Source organism: Canis lupus, chromosome 8, assembly GCF_003254725.2.
Source record: "Canis lupus dingo isolate Sandy chromosome 8, ASM325472v2, whole genome shotgun sequence".
In the NCBI taxonomy this organism is placed as follows: domain Eukaryota; kingdom Metazoa; phylum Chordata; class Mammalia; order Carnivora; family Canidae; genus Canis; species Canis lupus.
Genome location: NC_064250.1, coordinates 28,900,862 through 28,923,321, shown reverse-complemented (window position 1 = coordinate 28,923,321; position 22,460 = coordinate 28,900,862). Strand labels below are relative to the sequence as shown.

The window sequence follows — 22,460 nt, the reverse complement described above, 5'->3', positions numbered from 1 at the left end:
AAATTTGGTGTGGTTTGGAACGCCTGGGTGACTCAGTGGTTGAGCGTCTCCCTTCCGCCCAGGGCATGATCCTGAAGTCCCACATTGGGCTCCCTGCATGGAGCCTGCTTCTCCCTCTACCTATGTCTCTGCCTCTCTCTGTGTCTCTCATGAATAAATAAAATCTTTAAAAAAATTTTTGGTGTAGTTTTGGCAAGTTATGTGGGAGTCTATTATGGAAAAATTGGTAACCCTTCTTTCAGGGGAAAGAGCAACATCACTGAAGAATTTCTTGAATAATCAAAGAATAGCTGCCCAAGATTATGGGCTAGCTAAATTTATTCCTGTTTAAAATTCAAGGAGAAGGAGAGAGGTGTTATAAGTTATTTCATACAAAGATTTTTCTTAGCTTAATGTTTGAATAAATGTACTATCAAGATCCTATTGCATTTTAAAGTGTATGGCAGTTCATGCCAAATCAGTGTATAGTATTAAGGGACGTGATGTCCAGATACAAGATCACTAACTCATTTGTAATTCCTGATATTTTTCTCCTTTCTTTGGTAGTACTAGGGTTCTTATCCTTGTGTGCTAGAAACTCAGTGTTGTCAATTGACACATTTAAGAAAACCAGACCACCAAATAAAAGCACAAACACTTTTATTTTTAACAGTAGTGTTTTGTTACAATTTAGTGAAACAACAAATAAATACATTCATTGGCCACAGCTATACTTTTACAACCAGTTTGAAACTGATTATATAGCTGAGAAACACTGTTAAACAATAAAAAAGGCAGCTATGCATAAAAAAGCCACTTTAGCTATAAATTACACCTTTCATAAAACTACAACCAGCTATAATGAGTGGTAAGAGTTTCAAAATTAATGACCACCCAAATGAAACGATAAAACAAGAACTGCTAGTCACTGTAGAATTACACACTTAAGCAATGAAATTCACTGTTCTAATTAATGAACCGAAAAAAGGTTTGAAATTGTCATCATGTGCTTCAGTGCAGGATGAGCAGGGAATCGGTAGCCCTTTGATTTCATCAACTCCTTTCGAGACCAAACTTAAAGTGCTTCTAGTGCTTTGGAATTTTTAAGCAAATATTGGGCCAGAAGCTTATCTTTCTCTTTGGTGATGTATTGTGGGAGATGTGTATAAGGAGACAAATGCAAGAATTCAGGTACCCTAGTCAGTGATAAGAATAAATATACAAATCTGAAATTTGGAAGAATCAACTAATGCAGCTGAAAGAACCAAGATACTTTACTTGGAATCTTTTTTTTAAAAAAGTAATCTTTGCTTATCTGGTCAAATAGGAACGCTACCTAGGAAGGCCTTAGAAAAATTTACCTTATTTACTTTGAACCCCAAGGATTCACAGAGATAATACATCTTTTCAGATAGTTCTAGGTAGATACCCAACATTATTAGGAAAATAAATAGTTGGCATTCTAAAAAGATCTAATAACTGAAGTTGTCCTCAAAATATACTCAGTTAAGTGCATGTTACCTTGTCACGTAAATATCAAGGTTAACTTCTGTAATTTGGTTATAATGAGAGAACTTAGAAACAAACCCAAAGTAACATTTATAATCATATAACCATAGGTTTATGCTTCTGATGGAGTTCAAAGTCATTTTGTATGATAAAAAGATGGAATTTCTTTGGCTGTGAACCAGCCTCTCAAAAGACCAAAAATATTTAAAATTTCATTTGTTCCTGTTATGCTTGTGTGAGGTTACTAAATAAGCAATTATTAAAACATTGAATGGTATTTTTTTCATTGAAAGGTATTTTAAGAGTAGAAATAAAACATTCTAATCAAAGTAGAAGACAGAAAAGGACAGTTGTATTAGTTCAGTTCTGAAGAAATAGGTCAGCAGACAATTTTAAGTAGCTACTCATCTTTAAGGATGTGACAACTTCCCAATGTTGCCTGTTTCCTTGGCATCTTGAGGTATTCAGCATCTACTTCTTTCCATATAGACACTGGTAGAAAGTGCATTTTAAGATCCTTTATTACCTTAGCCTACCATATATATATATATATATATATTTTTAGATTTGGGATAGGACATTCAAGACAGTTTTAATATAATTCTAGAAGTATTCCAATATTGTTAAACAGTGGATTTATACTTACCTATTTAGTACCTTTACAACAATTTGCTTATTTAGTGCTGGAATTAATTTGAATTAAATTTAATCTGGCTTTGCCCATATATAAGATATAAAAATGGGAAAACTAAAGGAGGAATTATATGTCTTACAAAGTATTGCACTTGAGTTTACTGCCATAATGTATCATGATTTAATTTACCTGAGGACAATCCTGATTCAATAGGTACAATCAGCTATATCTTGTTCAGCTAAATCCAATGCTTTTGAAAATGTATTTATGTTTTAACTTAGAATTGTACATTTTATGAATAATTCTTAAATACATCTGTAAACTTGTTTAGTCCCAAGAAGTTTCTACCAAAATCTCCCTATGCAAAAATCACTATTGCTTTCTTGAAGAATCATGCTTAAACTACTACAGATATCTTAATCAGATGAAATAACCACTTGACCAATTCTACTCAAAGTAGCCACATAATTTTCACTGGTATACTTTCTTCTTGTAGAAATGGCTGTGGCTTTCCAAAGAACACTGCTGGTCATCACTGTAAAGGATTACTGTGGTCTTTTAAAAATGACTGAATAATTTCAGTTGGTATCTTAAAATCATGCTTAAAAGAACTGTCTTCAATGATTACACGTTTTTTAGATTTTAAAAAAGAATGATACATTGTTAACCTTAATCCTGTGCACTGTTCACACTAAAATTTTTATTGGGTAGGAATTCTACATAGAATATACCACTGAATATACAGGCTTTGATTTTTCATAGGAAAATTGCCTCCTAATTAGGTGTACAATATAGTATCCCAGTGTGAACACTGGAGTGTGACTTTGGGGACTGCAGTGTACTCTTTCAGAACAAAGATAAAAGTGCAAATATGCAAATACACATTTGATGTTTCAAAGTCAGGATGTTTGCAGCCATCAATCCTTTTCTTCCACTCCAAACTTCCCATTTTACTTCATTTTGCTATGAAGAGGTCAAAAATAACAAGTGTGTCCTCTGCTGAACACAGCCACATTTCTAGGCTTTGTTTTCAGTTGCAACAGATAATGGAATGTTAATGTAGATGGAATTTAAACACATTGAATATACACGTTCATGAAAAACAATGGAAGAATCATGGCTTGGTAATGCTTTCAGTTTTGTGGTGTTACATACAAGCTATGGTGATTGCTCATATCTAAATTGCTACAAGTAAAGAGCAAAGGAGCAGTGTCTGTCACAGGTCCATTCAGGTGGGGAGAGACTGTGTAACTGTTGTTGCCACACCCAGTCATGGTGCCATACCAGCCCAAACCTTGCGAATTTGGTAAACTGCAACAAAAAAGGCAAAAAAGCCACAGGATTGTGAACAGGATATAGGTCACATTGACATGTTTAGTGTTCAGTGACTTTTATAATACAGTTATATCAAATATATTGAAATACATTCTTTGCCAAATAACACAATAGCTTTCTACAAAATGTAATGACTTTAATATCCTTGATTTTATATGACATAGTACAGAAGAATAAATACATCGGGACTTAGAACTTGATTATCAGATAATAATATAGTGCTTACTAAGGACTGGGTTGTATTCTAAGACATGTTTGTGTGTGTGTGTGTGTGTGTGTGTGTGTATAATCTTCACAAACCTATTTAAACTTCACAACAATCCTATTAGATAAATTCTATTACCACTATTTTACAAGTGAAAAACAGGCTAAAAAAGGCGGCTAAGTAACTGTCCAAATGAACTGAGAATGGTTTTAGAGTAAGAAGGACACACGTTTTCCTGTGGCACCTCAGCTTCCCCAGAGTTTCATGTAGGGTTTCTCAGTGGGTTTTGAATAGCACTATAGATAAGGAAACATAATCATGCTAATTGTATTCCTTCCCTGCTCACCAAGCTCTGCCAGCTTTGAACAAACATGGAATTCTGAAATGAGATGGTACCATTTTATGTCCAAATGTATTTCTCAAATAAAGGTAATGCATAGGCTTAGAGTTAGATGATAATTCTTTATAGTACAGGTCCCCACTACGGATGTAACATCTACTTTTCTAAAATCCAGTTTAAGTGATCTTATTTATTGACATTTGTCACCAAATCCCCTTTTTTCATATTTGGGTTAAAGCTTACATTTGTTCTTTCCAATCTATTCAGTACTAATCTAGTATATCTACCTTCCTTCTCTTGAACTTCCCAGTCTTGGCAAGTCATCATCACTATCGTATCGTCTTGGATTGTCGAAAAAGTAAGCTCTGGAACTATAATTGTGACTATTTATCATGCCAGCAGGTGCCTGTGAACAAAGTATTAGATAACATATGAAGATTTACTTTTTAAGAAAGGAGGCTGAGATCTATAATGCTTTTTAGTCTTAAACTTTCCCCAAAAGAGAAAATCAACATAAATGTTTCATTATTATTATTTTTAATGTTCCATTATTTTTAAAAATAAGGGAAACAGGCACTGGGGAATATTATGATATCATACCAAATTCTGGTTTAATCTCTGCGCCCGGAAAAAGAGTACCACTGACCATGCTGGCACATGTTCCCATAGAAAGAGGACCATTCCAAATACTATATACTCTTCTCCACTTATGTCTTCTATATGAGCCTGTAAACAGAGTATGATAGAGCAATTTTTAAATCTGTTTTATGTATAAGCAGTCACCTGCCACAATTAATTTGCCTCAGGTAGGGTAAGTTAAAACACATTAACCATAGGCACATAAATCTCTAAATTCATTTTCCATATTTAGTGGTTTCATATCCTTTAAAGGACATAAAAATGCTTTGATGTTAAATAGAATAAAAAGCTATTAACTTTTTCAATCATCAATTTATGAAAATATTTTAATATATCAATAAGTTGGAGTGATCTCATTTTTAGGCTGCATAGTCTAAAGACAGTTAAAAAGAAACTACTGGGGGATCCCTGGGTGGCGCAGCGGTTTAGTGCCTGTCTTTGGCCCAGGGCGCGATCCTGGAGACCTGGGATCAAATCCCACATCGGGCTCCCGGTGCATGGAGCCTGCCTCTCTCTCTCTCTCTCTCTCTCTCTATCATAAATAAATAAAAATTTAAAAAAAATATTTGAAAAAAAGAAACTACTGGTTCTAGCTACTACTTAGGTAACATACTACATAGCATTTACTGAGTTACATCTGTAGAGAAATGACACATGTTAAGTTGCTCAGCTCTGCTGTTATTTAAACATATGCTTTTGGGCCTCAACTTCATATTGAATTTGCTTTTATTCTACTAGATGTTGGGAGAGAGAAATGGCAAAAGGAGTGAAGAGAATCTGCTACCTGGAACTACATAAGAAAATTCCTTTCCGGGATCCCTAGGTGGCGCAGCGGTTTGGCGCCTGCCTTTGGCCTAGGGCGTGATCCTGGAGATCCAGGATCGAATCCCACATCCGGCTCCCGGTGCATGGAGCCTGCTTCTCCCTCTGCCTGTGTCTCTGCTTCTCTCTCTCTCTCTCTCTCTCTCTCTCTCTCTCTGACTATCATAAATAAATAAAAAATAAAAAAAAACAAAATTCCTTTCCTTGGAGAAGGGGGAAAAATCTGTTTTCTTTAGAAAGGTAACTGAAATTCTGATAAAACGATATTCCAGAATGCCTTAAAGTCAGTACAAAGTTTAATACAAAGACATGACACGTAGCTATGTCAAATTGCACTTCTTAGGAAGGGGATGGAGAATGCTGGGAAGTTAAATATGATAGAATACTGGGAATTACTACAGCAAACAGCTGGATACCCAAGGAGCTATGAATGCTCTCCCATTATCATGACTGATAATATACAATTTTCATAAAAATCCCTTAAATATCTAAAACCAAACCAAATATTTAGGTTATATGTAGGTCTCGGGTTTGAGAGAATAAACTCCATCCTCACAAATTAAAAACATACCCATATTCACTAGCTAATGACAGGCAATCTATTTATCTAGAGATATTTTTATTTTATTTATTTATTCATAAGAGACATAGAGAGAGAGGCAGAGGCATAGGCAGAGGGAGAAGCAGGTTCCCCGCAGGCAGCCTGATGCCGGAGTCAGTCCCAGGACCTTGGGACCAGGCCCTGAGCCAAAGGCACTCAACCACTGAGCTACCTAAGCTAGAGATATTTAAACACTATCCTTGAAAAATTAGTAAAATAGGTTCATGACCAATAGGTTTATGGAAATATTAGTATCATCTACAAAAAAAAAAAAGAAAGAAAGAAAGAAAGAAAGAAAGAAAGAAAGAAAGAAAGAAAGAAAGAAAGAAAGAAAAAGAAAATACTCCTTTGGTTGAAGTTCTCTCTGAAGAATGATTTTAAGTGACACATGTAAATGAGGATTTTTGAGCACAGAACTTTATGATTACTGTTAGTAGCTGGAGATAAGTGTTTGTAAGTCAAACACTTAAAATGTTTCCTTAGTTAAGGCTAATTTTATTATTATATTATTTGATTAGCAATACAAGTTAGCTACTTACCTTATCTGAAAGATTATCCCAGCCATAATTAAATGGACTTTCTAATGTATCCTGAGATATGGTGATCACCACTAAATTATAACATGCTCTTGAAGAGTAGAGAAGAATGACTACAGAGCCTACGACAACAGTCTGGCACAGAGACATACCCTAGAAGAGATAAAAACTCATCATCATGAAACTGCACATTTGTCATGACAAACTGTTATCCAGATACAACACAGTCACCTCTTGCAATGCACTCTTAGAAAATACTGAGTGAGCACCTATTGAAATAAACTCTTGATTATCTTGCTTTACAATGCCTATTCTTGGAATAATTTGTGTTTAAACTACCCTATTAATACAAATAAGTAATTTGTCAACTTTCCTAATGGCAGCTGGAGGGAGATTTTGTCCTGCCAAGGTTATCTTACTCCCTTAAGTAATATATGAGCAAATAAGTTGGCAAAATTGATACTAATGAGGGAAGTAGTTTAGTCATAATAAGAAAAGAATGGGAAATAGAAGCGTTATTTCATTTCATACACTTAATTTCTAATGAGGTACAAAATTAGAATAGAAATAAGCTCCTATGTTATTTGCTTCTTTCTATTAAAGAGTTGATGTTAGTCCCTTAATGACGTCATTATGTTGAGAACAAAATGATATAGGCACTCAAATGCATGTTCAAATCCATAATATTTTAATACCAAGGATTCAATTGTTTCCCCAGATAGAAAACCATACAATTTAGTTCACTCACAATTTAGTACTCACATTCTATTGAAGTATATGTACTGGAGAAAAGTGTAGTATCATCTTTTTTACAGGGATTTGTAACCTGGGGTTTGTATTTCAACAATTGGTTTCCTTGGTAATCCTATTTATCTTAAACATTACAAACATTATTCGGAGAGGTGACACAATTGCCAAAGAGCCCCATTGCAAAAAACACCAATGTGGTGTTTTGAAAGTTTATGTTCTGGTTGTCACAATGATGGCATTTAGCGCACAAGGGTGGGGGATGCTAGATGATCAGTAATCCTCAGGAGAGTTCTCCACATGAGAGAATTCCTTTCTGACCATCATAACTTTCCAGTATCATCTTAGATATTCATGAAGACCTAAAAAACCCGTTTGTAATGATCTGAGCCAAAACCTAATTGTTTTATATATAAATAATATTTATGTTTGCATAGTTTAAACAGATGCCAATATTTCCAGACACATATATATCATGTAAACTGAGGGAACTTTTCCTTTGTTTTGTTCAGAACTTTATCAAGAATGGTCAAATATTTCAGAAAATCATGAAACTGACAACAATACTGTGTGTGGTATGTAAGGCACCAACACAATACCCCTGTAACAATCTGTATTTATAGTTGTCCCATTCAGTTTCCCATTCAGTTTCTTTTTTTTTTTTTTGTTCCCCATTCAGTTTCTATGTATAGATAACAAGCATCTGACTAGTACATCATGTCCCAAAATTTACATATTGAAATATTTGTTAATTACTTTCCTTTTATTTCCTCTTTATATTATGGGTAATTATGTTGAATTTTTGAAGTTATGTTTGTAGGCAGATTAATAATTAATAATTAATAATAATTTTAATTGCAGGATAGAAAGAGTTTATTAAAAATACTTAGAAGAGTATGATGGGTTTGGTAGGATTAAGAGGATTATTATAACTGATTTCTTTATAAGAACACCACAATTTTAGAGGTACATAAGAAGAACTAAAAGATAAAAGATACCTTGAAAGATGTTGAAAGAGTACCTTTTTTGAGCTTACTCACTACCATAACAAAAAGTATATGTGACAATAAATAAACCCTAGCAAGACTAAAATTTTCTAAAGTCAAGGCTATAATTTTCTACAGTGTGCATTTTTATTTTTGTGAATCCCCAAAAAAGTTGTTAATAAAAAAGCTAATCTAAAACCAATCCAGATCCAATTTTAAAAGTACTATATTATTAAAGAAACATTAGGTATCAAGAAGTTAGAATGCTATAAGCATTACCATTCCTTTAAAATAATCATAAGTAACTTTACAGAGAAATAAAATGACTGCTAAAAAGACATAATAGGGAAAGACTCTGCTTATACCTGTAAATACTATAAAAACTAAAAAAGTCGTGAGAAAAGAGCAAAGAATCAATAATACTGAGGCTATTAATAAAATAAAACAAAATTACAGCTAGATTACATACATATAACAATGAAAGAAGCCCACTAATTTAGAAAACAAATTAAGATTGTTCAAGCAAAGTACAGGATTACAAAACAAAACAAAACAAATGGAAGCTGTTGTCAAAAAGTTAAAGAAAATCTTCCTAAAATGAATAGAGTCATAATAGGCAATTCTACTCAGGAGCAATCCTCAAGGTATCTTTCTCCCTTCCTCTATCTCTGACACCTACACCACTTTTTCAGTAATTCCATTCCAGACAAAGGATGAGTTACACCTCACTCCAGGATGCATATTATTAACACATTGGTATGCATGTCATTGACTATAGTTCAGTATTTGTTTACAGGTATTTTTAAATACAGATATGCAGAAACTTCAACTTACCATTCACTGAGTTTTGATAAATGTGTATACCAGTATAGCCAAATCTCTACCAAAGCAGAGAATATAATCATCACTCTAGAAAGTCCCTCACACCCCTTCCCATCACCCAAAACCTCAGAAATGTATACTCTTCTGCTTCTGTTTTTACCACAACTTAGTTCTGAACTTCATATAAATGGGACCAGAGAATATGAACTCTTGTGGTTTCACTCAGCATGTTTTCTGCTTCATCCATGTTGTCGGATATTTCAGTAGTTTGGTCTTTCTATTGCCGAGGTAGATAATTAGAATGACCAACTCCTTCTGGTTTGCTCAAGAGTTTCCTAGTTTTAGCACTGAAAGTCCCACATCCCAGAAAACTTCTCAGCCCCAAAGAAACCAGGACAGTTAATCATACTAATTTCACTGTATAATTACATGAGATTGTTTCTATGACAGTTCCTTCTCTTGATGCACATTTTCTATAAATATTCTTATAAAATCTTTTTGTGAGCATGTGCTTTCACTTCTTTGTGGTAAATGCCTAAGAATGGAATTACTGGGTCATGTGGTAGGTATAAGTTCAGCTGTAGAGGAAACTACCAGATCTTTTTCCAAAATGGATGTACAATTTTACACTTCCAATAAAGTATGAGAGTTCCAGTTGCTCCACATCCTAGTGAACATTAGGGGTTTTCAATCTTTCTAATTATAGCCATGCTGGTAGATGTGTAGTAGCATCTCATTTTGGTTTTAAACTGCATTTCTCTGAAGACTGCATTTGGCTTATTAGCCGTTTGTATATCTTCTTTGTGAAAAATCTATTCATATCTTTTACCACTTCTAAATTGGTTTTTTTTTTTTTAATTGAGTTGTAGGAGATCTCTATATATGCTGGAAATAAGTCCCTTGTCAGAAATACGTATTGCAAGTATTTTCTTGAAGTCTGTGGTTTGCCTTTGCATTTTCTTAGACTTTTTTTTGGATGAGAAAGTTGAACTTTTAATTAAGTCTAATTTATCAATTTTTTCCTTCTGATTACTTTCTATGACCCAAGACATCTTTGCTTACACCCAAGTTGTAAAAATATTCTTCTGTATTTACTTTTAGAAGCTTTAGAGTATTTTCATTTATTTTTAGGTCTATGATCCATTTAAAAATTTTTTTGTATGGGTATAGTTTGAGATGGAGTTAGGGGTTCATTTTCTTTCATATGGATATCCAGTTTTTCCAGCCTTATTAGTTAAAAAGCTTTCATTTTCCCTTTGGATTGCTTTAGTACTTTTGTCAAAAATCAAAAGATCTTACAAATGTGGATTGATTTCTAGGCTTTCTATTCTGTTCCATTGATCTGTTTGCCTCTTTTATGCCAGTCATACAGTGTTTTAATTATTGTAGCTTTATACTAAATTTCAAAGCTATGTAGTGTAAGTCCCCTGCTTTTTAAGGGTTTCCTTCTCCATTATTCAGTATAATAGCCATTAGCTACATGTGAGTATTTACATTCATATTAAATTAAAATAAATTACTTACTTAGAGAGAGAGAAAGAACGAAAGAGAGAGCACGAAGGGGAGGCTGGGGCTGAGGGAGAGGGAGAGAGAAAGAGAGAAAGAGAGGAGAGGGAGTAGCAGACACTTCACTAAGCAGGAAGCCCAGTGTGGGGCCTGATTCCAGGACTCTGAGATTGGACCCTGAGGTCAGGACCCTGAGATCAGGACCCGAGCCAAAGGCTGACACTATCAATTGTGCCACCCAGGCACTCCCTATAAAGGACTCTTAACTACAGGAAACATACTGAGGGTTGCTGGAGAGGAGGTGGGTAGGAGGATGGGGTTCTGGGTGATGGGCGTAAGGAGAGCACATGATGTAATGAGCACTGGGTGTTATATGCAACTGATGAATCACTGAACTCTACCTCTAAAACTAATAATATACTATATGTTAATTAATTGCATTAAAATTTTTTAAAAATTAAATGATCAGTTCTGTCACAATAGCTACCTTTCAAGTGCTCAAATGTTACACATGGCTAGTTACCACACTGAATAATGCAGGTATAAAATACTCTCATCATTGCACAAAGTTCTGTTAGAGTACTACTTTAGAAGTATTTTTAAGTCCTTTTCATTTCCACATAAATTTTAGAATAAAGTTGCCAATTTCTGTTTTAAAGAAACTCATGGTAGAGTTATGATTAGGATTTCTTTGAATCTGTAGATTATTTTGGGAAGAATTGCCATCTTAACAATACTGCATCTTCCAATCCATGAGCAATTGTCTCCATTGATTTAAATCTTAATTTCTCTCAGCAATATTTTGTAGTTTTTTCAGTATAGAGGTATCGTATTTTGGAAAATTTGTTCTGAAGTATTTTGTTTTTTTATGCTAATATAAATGTGTATTTTTAAAAATTTCATCTTCTAATTATCTGGCCTTGGCTATATATAAAAATACAATATTTTATTATATTTTTTAATTTTTATTTTTCATATATTTATTTTTATATAAAAATACAATATAATTTTTGTATTTTGAACTTGTATCCTGAGAACCTGCTGCATTCACTCATAAGTTCTAGTAGTTATCAAGTAGTTATTTATTTAAATATATAGTTATTTAAGATGTTCTACCAAAGCAATTCTGTTGTCTGCAATTAAAGAGTTTTACTTTTTTATTTCCAATTTTATACTTAAAAAATTTTTTTTCTTGGAATATTGAGTAGAAATAGTGAGAAGGAGCATCCTTGCTTTGTTCCCAACCCTAGGGACAAAACAATACTTTAAGTATGATTTCATTGTATATTTTTTATAGATGCCTTTTATCAGATCGAGGAATATTCCTAATATTCTATATTCTGTTTGTTGTTTTAAATCAAGGAGGGTCTGAATTTTGTCAAATGTATTTTCTACAGCTATTCAAATTGCTATTTGTTTTATTCTCTTCTCGGAATGTAGTGAATTAAATTGATTGATTTTCAAACATTAAACCTATTTTGCATTCCTGGGATAAACTCTTCTTGGTCATGATTTATTATCCTTTTTATATGTTGCTTAGATTCTGCATCTTTAAGTATAAAGGACACTAGTTTGTGATTTTTGTTTTGTAATATCTTTGTCAAGTTTGGTATCACAGTAATGCTGTCCTCATTAAATATATCAGAAAGTGTTCCTTCTTTTTTTTTTCAAAAGAATCTGTTTAATATTAGTATTATTTTTTCTTTAAGTATTTGATAAAATTAACTAGTGAAACCATCTGAACCAAACAGTTTTCTTTGAGGGAAATTTCTGATAACAAATTAAATTTCCTTAATAAGCACAGGGTTATTCAGATTTTATATTTTGTCTTCTAACAATTTGTTAAGTTGTATTTTTTTTAAGTTGTATTTTTAAAGCAACTTGTCCATTTCCTTTAAGTTGTCAAATTTGCTCACGCAGAGTTGTTCATAATATTCCTTCATTTTTCTTTTAATGCCTAGTAATATCTATAGTGATATTCTCTCTTTTATTCATGGTATTGGCAGTTTGTTTTTTCACTCTGCTTTTTCCTGTACACAAAATTTGTCGATCTATTCACAAAATTAACTTTTGGCTTTAATTTCTTTATTGTTATTTTCTGTTTCACTGATTTCTATTCTTATCTTTATTATTGCATCCTTCCACTTATTTTGCCTACTTTTCTAAATTAACTTTGTCCTAGTTTCCCCTTGTAGTTTCTAAGGTGAAGTCTTAGGTTACAATTTTGTATCTTTCTTCTATTCTAATATATAGCATTTAAGGATATATTTTTTCTCTTCAAGCACTATTTTGAGCAACATCCTACAATTCTTGGTATATTGTATTTCATTATTCTTCTATATGAAATATTTTCTAATTTCCCTTGTGATTTCTTCCTTTTCCCACGAGTTATTTAGAACTATGTTGTATAATTTGGAATTATATAATTTGGAATTTTAGATATCATAATGTTATTGATATTTAACTGCATTATGGCAAGAGAACACTCTGAATCCAACTCTTTTGAATGTATTGATACTTGTCTTATGGTCCACTGTATGGTTTATTTTGATGACCATTTCCATGCTCAGTTGAAAAGAATGTGTATTCTCCAGTTACTGAGAGTCAATTAACTCAGGGGTTGATAATGTCGTTCAGAGTTTTTGTACTGATACTTTGTTTTCAATTGTTGAGGGTGGGGCATTAAAATCTCCAACTATAATTGTATAGATTCCCCACCTCCACTATTTCTTCCTATTTGGTAAATCTTTTTTCTACTTTATTCCCTACCGTTTTGGCTTCATGTGCATATTTATAATTTTTAAAATTTAAATTCAATTAGCCAACATATAGTAGTACATCATTAATTTCAGATGTAGAGTTCAATGATTCATCAGTTGCATATAACACCCAGTGCTCATCACAAAACCTGCCTTCCTTAATGCCCATATTTATAATTTTTATCTCTTTCTGATTAAATGTACCTCTTTATATTTGGTTATATTCTTTGCTTCCTGATGAAAGGTATCTTTATATCTGGTAATATTCTGTCTTTAAGTCTATTTTATCTGATGTTAGAGGGCCTTTTATGCATACTGAATGCAGCGTAGTTTCTGTCTATTTTTGATAGCTGTATCTTTTTTTATATTTAAAGTGCCATTTTGACAGTCTCTACTTTTTAATGGGAATGTTTGGTCCATTAACGTTGAATATAATTGGTGATATGTTTGGATTTAGACCTTATATTTTACTGTTTTTCTGCTTGTCCCTTTTGTGTTTTGTTGTTGGTCTTGTTTGTTTTTCCTCTATCTCTTATGTCCTGTGTTCTTTTGGGTTAATTTAATATTTTTTAGAATTTCATTTATCTTTTGGATTTTTAACTATTCTTCACTAGTTTTTGTTTTTGCCTTAAATGGTTGCTCTAGGGCAGTAGTTCTTAAAGTGTGGTCAAGGGACCTTAAAGACCAAAATCAAAATGACTTAAAAAAATGATTTAACAAAGACACTGAGATGTTATTTACCTATTGTACTGTAATTCTCTTTTGAATGTACAACAGAGTTTTCCAGACTAAGTGATGTCAACACTTTGTGTGCATGTGTATTCTTGTGTTTTCTCGAATTCCTATTATAATAGTATTAGCGTATAAATAGGTGCATTTTCAGAGATTAATTTAGCTTGTTCTTTTACTTTTACTGGGTTCTTACTAGGTTTCTTTGGTTATACCTGCTGTATCTGCTGAAACCTCATTATCACCCAATAAGTGGTTATTTTGAAATCCTTGTATCTCCATGGAAGTACAAGAATTGGTACTCCTGATAGATTTGTTTTACAATATTTAAGAACTTTCTTCAAAAAACTTAAAAAACTTTAAATTTGATGTTAAACTCGTTTTATAAATTAATCATATATTACTCTAAAATGAAAAAATATTTTTTCATATTAATGAATTATTGGCTTAAGAATGGGGAATTAATTTTTAATGGATATAGAGCTTCAGTATGGGATAATGAAATGTTCTGGAGATACATAGTGTTGATGGTTGCACAACAGTATGAATATACTTAATGCCACTGAACTGTACACTTAAAAAATAATATTTATATTCTATCACAATAAAAAATATCTTTCTCAACACACATCTCTGTTTACCTCTAAGATGCTGAAAAAGATGAAAGTGATTAGAATTCTATGACTCAATAAAGAAAGGAATCTACCTCAAAGGAACTGGATGAAATTGATTTCTGTTTTGTTTCATCAAATAAAATGTAATGAAAATTATCTTTCAATAGGCTTTGCAAATGTTAATAATTTACCTTATTGTGTCTTCTATGACGGAAACGTTTTGAATAGTATATGGCCCAATGAGGCTACAGCATCATCTTGAGACCAATCATTCAGAGTTTAAAAGCAAAAGGAATGGAAAATTTAAATGCAGGTGTGGTTTTAAAATACCAAAAATTGTTTTTATAACTTTCCAAACCAGAAATGAAAAAGTCATTCAAACATTTCACAGGCTACATTATTATACTACATTGGCTAATGAAGCACACACAGTAGCTGAGAAACCAGTAAATTCTTACACAGCTGACATTGCTGAATGCCTACTGGATGGGAAGTCCATTCAGGAAATTATGACATTGCCATTTTCCAATAATACAGAAATTCACTGATTTAAAGATTTAACTGAAAACAAAGAGTCTAATATTTTGTCTACAGATTTATATTTTTGTCTTACAAATAAATGAACCTGATGTAGCAGGACTAATTTTGTTCATATTCATTTGGTGTCAGGACCAGCTAATCATTCAGGAAGATATTCTTTTAGGGCAATCTGGAGAAGAAAGATAAGTGATTGAAATATCCTAAGTGTTGAAAACTCTTCTGATTGTTTATTGTGGGTCATTTGTGTTGATATGTTCACTAATGGTGCAAAAGCAATGGTAACTAAAACTTCTGGGCCTTAGCACAAATCAAAGCAGTGATACCAAATTGTGTAGTATTCTTTACTGCGTCACATTCCCAGTTAAAAAAAAAAAAAAGTTTCACTTAAGAATATCCTTGATGAAGCACTGAAAATTTTAATTACCAACCCCAGAGTTTGTGTCTATTTAACATTCTGTGTGATGAGATGAGACATACACTTAAAGCAATTCTACTGCATGCTGAGGTATTGTGGCTGTCTTGAGTAAAAGCACTTATGTGGTTGTTTGACTTGTGAGCCGAAGTAGCCATTTTTTTCCTCAGAACACCATTTTTTACTTAACAGACAACTATGAAAGACAAACAATGGTTATTCACACTTGGTTACTGGATATATATTCTTTTGAAAATAAATGAAATGAGTCTGTCACTTCAAGGAAAATATATGACACTATTGACAATGGTGAAATATATATTTCAAATTAAAATTAGAATTTTTGAAAACTTGTAAGCACTTATGTTCATGATAAGACTGGGATGGCAGCTTCTGAAAACTTAAACACCTTTCTGATGAGGTTGGAGGTGATATTAACAAACATGAATTAGAATATTCAATGAAATGTATCATCATTTTGAAAATCTGTGACCAGTATCTTCCAATGATCAATGCACGATGCTACACCATCTTTCAAACAGCAAGAGAGACAAATGGTAGTACAGAAAGTTCACTAATATGGTTTTAGATTTCACATGGCAACTAACCTTCAAGAAACCTCCACTTCAGATTTTTGGTATAGTATTAAAGAAGAATATCACAATTATCTGAAAAGGTTATTAAAATTCTCCTCCATTTTTCAACTACATATATGTGTGAGGATTTTCTTCATATACTTCAACCTAAAGGACATACCACAACAGATTGAATGCAGAAGCAAACATGAAAATCCAACTGTCTTCCATTAAGTCAGAAATTAAAGATATCTGCAAAATGTAAAACAATGTTGATCTTCTAATTTATTTTGATTTGGAAAATACAATTATTTTTCATAAAAACATGCTATACTGGATTTATTATTGTTATTTTAAGTGAATAAACAAATATTTTTTGAATTTCTCAATTTTTATTTCTAACAATGTATATATAAGTAGATATAATTTATGTAAACAATAGCTCTTTGGGGTTCTCAATAATTTTCAGGGTTGTAATGGGGTCTTGAGATCACAAAGTTTGAGAACTACTACTCTAGAGATGATAAGATATATCCTTAACTTTTCACAGTCTGTTAATATCATACCACCTGACAGAAAATGTAAGAAATTTGCAACCATATGGATGCATTTATTGCCTGTCCTTTATTCTGTAGTTGCTATGGTTGTTATATATACTATATAGAGAATTATATATGTACATATGTAAGCCTCACATTATAAGTTTTGCTTTGCCCAGTCATATTTCTTTTTTAGAAATTAAGAAATTATATTTACCCACATATTTACTATTTCCTGTGTTCTTCATTCCTTCCTGGACAGATGAAATTCAAGCTGACTTTATTTCCCTTCAGTCTGTAGAATTTTCTTAACATTTCTTGTAATTCAGGTCTGTTGGTAACTAACCCTCTTAGTTCTATTGGAAGATGCTTTTATTTTTCATCATTCTTTATATTCTCTATATTTTGATTGGATTTGATTGATTTATATTCTTTATATTTTGATTGGATATAGATTTCAGAGTTAACCACATTTTTCCTTCAGCATGTAAAAGATGTTTCCACATCTTCTGGCCTCCTTTATTTCTGATGAGAAGTAGTTGATCATTTGAATCAATGTTCTTTTATCTATGTGTCAGTTTTCTCTGTTCTCAAGATTTACTTTTTATTTTTGGTTTTAAGCACTTTGATTATAATGAACCTAGGCAATGATCTTTTTTTTCTTTTCTTTTCTTTTCTTTTCTTTTCTTTCTTTTCTTTTTCTTTCTTTTTTTTTCTTTCTTTTCTTTTTCTTTCTTTTTTTTCTTTCTTTTTTAATATTTTCTTTATATTTATCCTGATTGGGGTTGCTGAACTTCATAAAATTGTAAATTTATGTCTTTCATCAAAAGCGGAAAATTTCAATCATTATTTCTTCAAATATTTTTTCCAATGTCATTTTCTCTTTTCCTTTGGGGATTCCCCTAACACATACTTAGGTCCTGAGATTCTGTTCATTTTATTATCATCTTCCCCTCACCCTCCTCTGTTTTTCAAATTGGATACTTTGTTGTTTTAAGTTCATTGACTTTTTCTTCTTTCATCTCCTATCTGCTGTTAAGCCCAACTGATGACTTTTTAATTTTAAATATTGTGCTTCTTAATTCTTCAATTTCTTTTAATAGTTTTTATTTCTCCTAAGATTTCTATTGACTTATTTATCAAAGCATATTTTCCTTGAGCATATTTAAGCATACTATAAAATCTCTGTCTGATATGGTGAACATCTAAGTCATCTGGAAGGGAGATTGCCTCCAATGATTGCTTTTTGAGCATGAGTTGTATTTTTCCTGTTTCCTCATATACCCAATAACCTTGAATTGTATTCTGGACCTTGTGAATGATGTATTTTAAAGAGTCTGGATTCTGTTATACTCTTCTGAAAGTACTTATTTTTCTTTTCTTTTTTTTTTTTTTAAGCAAAAATTAACTTTGCTAGACTCAAATACCAAACTACCCCTAAGCATGGAGAGCTGAAATATCCTTAACTGTGGCTCTTGAATTCTGTCCTGCTAATGTGTAGTTTAGGTATTAGATTATAATTAGGCTGAATTTATCATCAAAATTTGTGTCTTCCTCTCTCTGGCTGTCTTCTTCCTGAAATTCCCCACTCACTTTCCATATGTGGTAATTACTTGAATTTTGTCTTCTGATTCTTCAGGCAAGTAAAACAGAGGTTTTCTCTTCAAGTTTTGGCTGCCCCATGGATGAGAACTTCCCTCAGGCTAGAAGCTGTAAAAAACAGGAAACTTACTCAGTGTCATTTCCTTCTTCTAAGTGGTTGTTCTCCAGTGCCTTCAGTGCTTTTTATATTTTGTCCAGAATTTATCACTGCTATCTGTGGAAGGTTTGTCCAATAGAAGCTTCTAAGTCATTACCAGAAGCAAAATCCTACATATATTTTTTTGAAATCATCTCACAAATGCTATTTCCATTTTGAAATTAAAATACCAAACTAAGCATCAACAATAAGAAAACAAAGGAATAGCAATTAGTAAATTAAAAAATATACAGTTGAAAAAAATATACAGTTGATCCTTGAACAACAGGTTTGAACTGTATGGGTCTACTTAAACACAGATTTTTTTGTTTTAATATTATATAGTATTGTAAATATATTTTCTCTTCCTTGTGATTTTTTAAAAAGATTATTTATTTATTTGAGAGAGAGAGAGAGAGAGAGCGTGCACACAAGTGAGAGCACAAGCAAGGGGGAGGGTCAGAGGGAGCAAGAGAAGCAGACTTCCTGCTGAGCAAGGAGGCCCGATTTGGTGCTTAATCCCAGGACCCCAGGATAATGACCTGAGCCAAAGACAGTTAAACAACTGAGCCACGTGGGCACCCCTTCCTTATGATTTTCTTAATAACATTTCCCCCTCTAGTTTACTTTATTATAGCAGTATATAATACATATACAAAGTATGTGTTTAACTGTTTATATTATTGGTAAGGCTTCTACTCAATAGTAGGTTATTAATAGTTAAGTTTTGGGGGAGTCAGTGTGTCCACTATACTTAAAAAATACAATGATATTAGAAGATGTTTTGGGGGAGCCAAAATTATATGTGGATTTTAATTTTTAAAAAAGATTTATTTATTTATTTGAAAGATACAATGAGTGGAGGAAGAGGCAGAGGGAGAGGGAGAGAGAATCTCAAGCAGATTCCTCGCTGAGCATGGATCCCCTACATGGGGTTCAATCCCAGGACCCTGAGATCATGACCTGAACCAAAATCAAGAGTCAGCCACTTAACCAACTGAGCCACCCAGGCACCCATTTGCACATGGATTTTAAACCGTGCAGTGGGTAGTGCCCCCAATCCCTTTGTTGTTCAAGGGTCAAGTGAATTTTGATGATTATAAACTCTGAAGAGTTTCAAAAATAGTTTCATGTTGCAAAGACCATGAAATTAGATCTCTGGCTCCTATGGATTTTTAAAAATGGGACAAGTATGTGGTGGAAGTAACATAATAGGAAGTAAGACTTGGGGTATAAAAGAACTGGAAAAATGAAGGGAGTAAAGTAAAGAAGTGCCTCATCTTAAGATGATAGAGTAAATCCTTATAATTCAGGAGAGAAATTAGAGCAAAATATTGGGAAGGTGGTAATCATATCTATTACAAAGGATGGTGCAGCCTCTATTTCTCTGCCATCGTGCTCCCCAAATTTGGGTTAAATCATATTTCAGGATGGTGGAAGAAAGACACTCATAGTATTTTAGACTATTTCTTTATGGCTTAAATTACCACAAACCACTGCTTTGGTCTTAGAGGATCAGTTCGTCTGTATGAAAGATCAGAAATATCAGTGAAATCGAAAGTCACTGTGTCTCTGCAAGATGTTGATGCTGTTTTCTATTCCAATATATTAAATTAATATGCATAAAGGGTTGAGTGAACATTGGACAGAAAGGTTTACATAGTAATTAAAACTTAGGAATTCAGGAGAGAGAGAGAGAGAATCCATTATTTGCAAATGGCTGGCTGGGCTGGGAGATAAGCTGATCTGATATTAAGTATCAGACAATGATTCCTTTTACACTCTTACCTAGATATAATATTGAGCATATCCCTGACCAGAGATATAAACCTAAAAGCTTAACTTTTATTCCCACCTTGTCTTTGAGTGGTCTTTTATACAGATAATACCAACCTGTCATTACAGGGAGTAAACATCAACATTAGTTTATTTATTTATTTATTTAAAGATTTAAAGATTTATTTATTTATTTATGATAGACAGAGAGAGAGAGAGAGAGGCAGAGACACGGGAGGAGGGAGAAGCAGGCTCCATGCCGGGAGCCTGACTCGGGACTCGATCCTGGGACTTCAGGACCGCGCCCTGGGCCAAAGGCAGGCGCTAAACCGCTGAGCCACCCAGGGATCCCTCAACATTAGTTTAAAAATTTTTGTGCTGGTAAGTTATTTTGTCCATTAAAAATGGTATATGTTCTATGTTCTTTTTTTATGTTCTATGTTATTATAAATATTCTTATTTTTCTGAAATGGAAAGGAATATTAGAATAAAAATAATTTTATCAGTATGCATTTTATTTATTTTTTAGAAGATTTATTTGAGAGAGAGAGCATGAGTGCAATCTGGGGGCAGGGATAAATGGAGAGAGAGAGAGTCTTTTTTTTTTTTAAGATTTTATCCATTTATTCATGAGAGAGAGAGAGAGAGAGAGAGAGAGAGAGGCAGAAACATAGGCAGAGGGAGAAGCAGGCTTCATTCAGGAAGCCCCATTTGGGACTTGATCCCGGGACACTGGGATCATGCCCTAAGCTGAAGGCAGACGCTCAACCGCTGAGCCGTCCAGGAGTCAAGAGGGAGAGAGTCTTAAGTAGACTCCACCCTGAGCCCAAAGCCCAGAGCCTGGAGCCCAGAGCCCAATGAGGGCTCGATCTCATCACCCTAAGATCACAACCTGAGCCAAAATAAAGAGCTGGACATTAAACCAACTGTCCCACCTAGGAGCCCCATCATTATGCATTTTAATGATAAATAATAATTTAATAATGTTAAGTTATAATTCTGACAAAAATTAAATAAATTCAAATGTAGCACAGAAATCATAGAAATGAAGGCAAAGAAAACAGCAATAAAAAAACCTAATGGGAGACCAATACTAACACACAATCATGTCAATAAATATTAACTGTTTACCATATAAAGGATTTGTAAAAAAAAAAAAAAAAAAAAAAGACCCAACAACTCTATCTTGTTTAAACTAATGAGACACACTTAAAATGTTTGCAATAGATAAAAAGTTAAGATAGCATCATATTTCATGACCATGCAAATAAAGAAAAAAGTTGTAATAAAAGATACAGCACATTTCAGAACAAAAATACCTATGATTAAAAATGCCATTACATAATTTCAGTAGTATTTGTTCTAAAAATTTGAAAGGGAAGCTAGTTAAAAATTAGATAACATGTAACCTGTTAGACTTCAACCCTTATCAAAATCTGTGTGGAATGGTACATAAATTAGGTGGAGTCACATTAAAATTAAAATTAAATATTTAAAGAGAAATTCATTTCTTCAATGATTCTTATTTTTTTCTGGATCTCTGTTCCTTTTGAGGATTGATTACGTATATAGGACCTCTCTCTAGATAAATTTTGCCAACAATTTCAGATATTCAAGAACTTCCCAAAAGTACATTACCATTCCTTAGTACATGTTAGATCATAATAGCTAATATTTATAAGCATTTCTCAAATGCTAGGCATTATACTAATGCCTTACATAAAATTTCACTTAATCCTTAGATTAATTAGAAGATACTATTCTTACTCTAATAGCATAGAGTTTTAAGATATACTATATCTAAATATATCTAATATTTAGATATACTATATATATCTATACTGTACAGTATATATATCTAAAACTACATACCTAAAAACTCTATATAACCTATCAGATCAACACTATCATTATTTTCATTTTACAGATCAGCTGAGTGAAGCTTAGAGATACTGTTACTTGTCTAATGCCACATAGCCAGTAAACAGGAGATGAGATTTATGGTCTTATTTCTTTGATCTCAGGTTTCCGGCTCTTCATCACTATGATACATTGTCTCTCACTAAGGCCTTTCCAAATTAATTAAAATTAATATATCTGAAAAAAGATATAAACAT

At 32.8% G+C, this 22,460-nt stretch overlaps 1 protein-coding gene across 1 annotated transcript in view; it reads right to left on the bottom strand.

Annotated features, from left to right (window-relative positions):
• Positions 1-622: 622 nt before the first annotated feature.
• The window catches only part of GPR137C (G protein-coupled receptor 137C), a 65,156-nt gene continuing 43,318 nt past the window's right edge, over positions 623-22,460 (bottom strand). Inside the window, exons 4-7 of the mRNA XM_025443222.3 lie at positions 6,604-6,753; positions 4,603-4,728; positions 4,290-4,408; positions 623-3,433 (exon numbers count right to left, since the gene is read on the bottom strand). Coding sequence (XP_025299007.1) covers positions 3,256-3,433; positions 4,290-4,408; positions 4,603-4,728; positions 6,604-6,753 — 573 coding nt within the window. The 3' untranslated portion in view covers positions 623-3,255. The remainder of the gene's footprint in view (positions 3,434-4,289; positions 4,409-4,602; positions 4,729-6,603; positions 6,754-22,460) is intronic.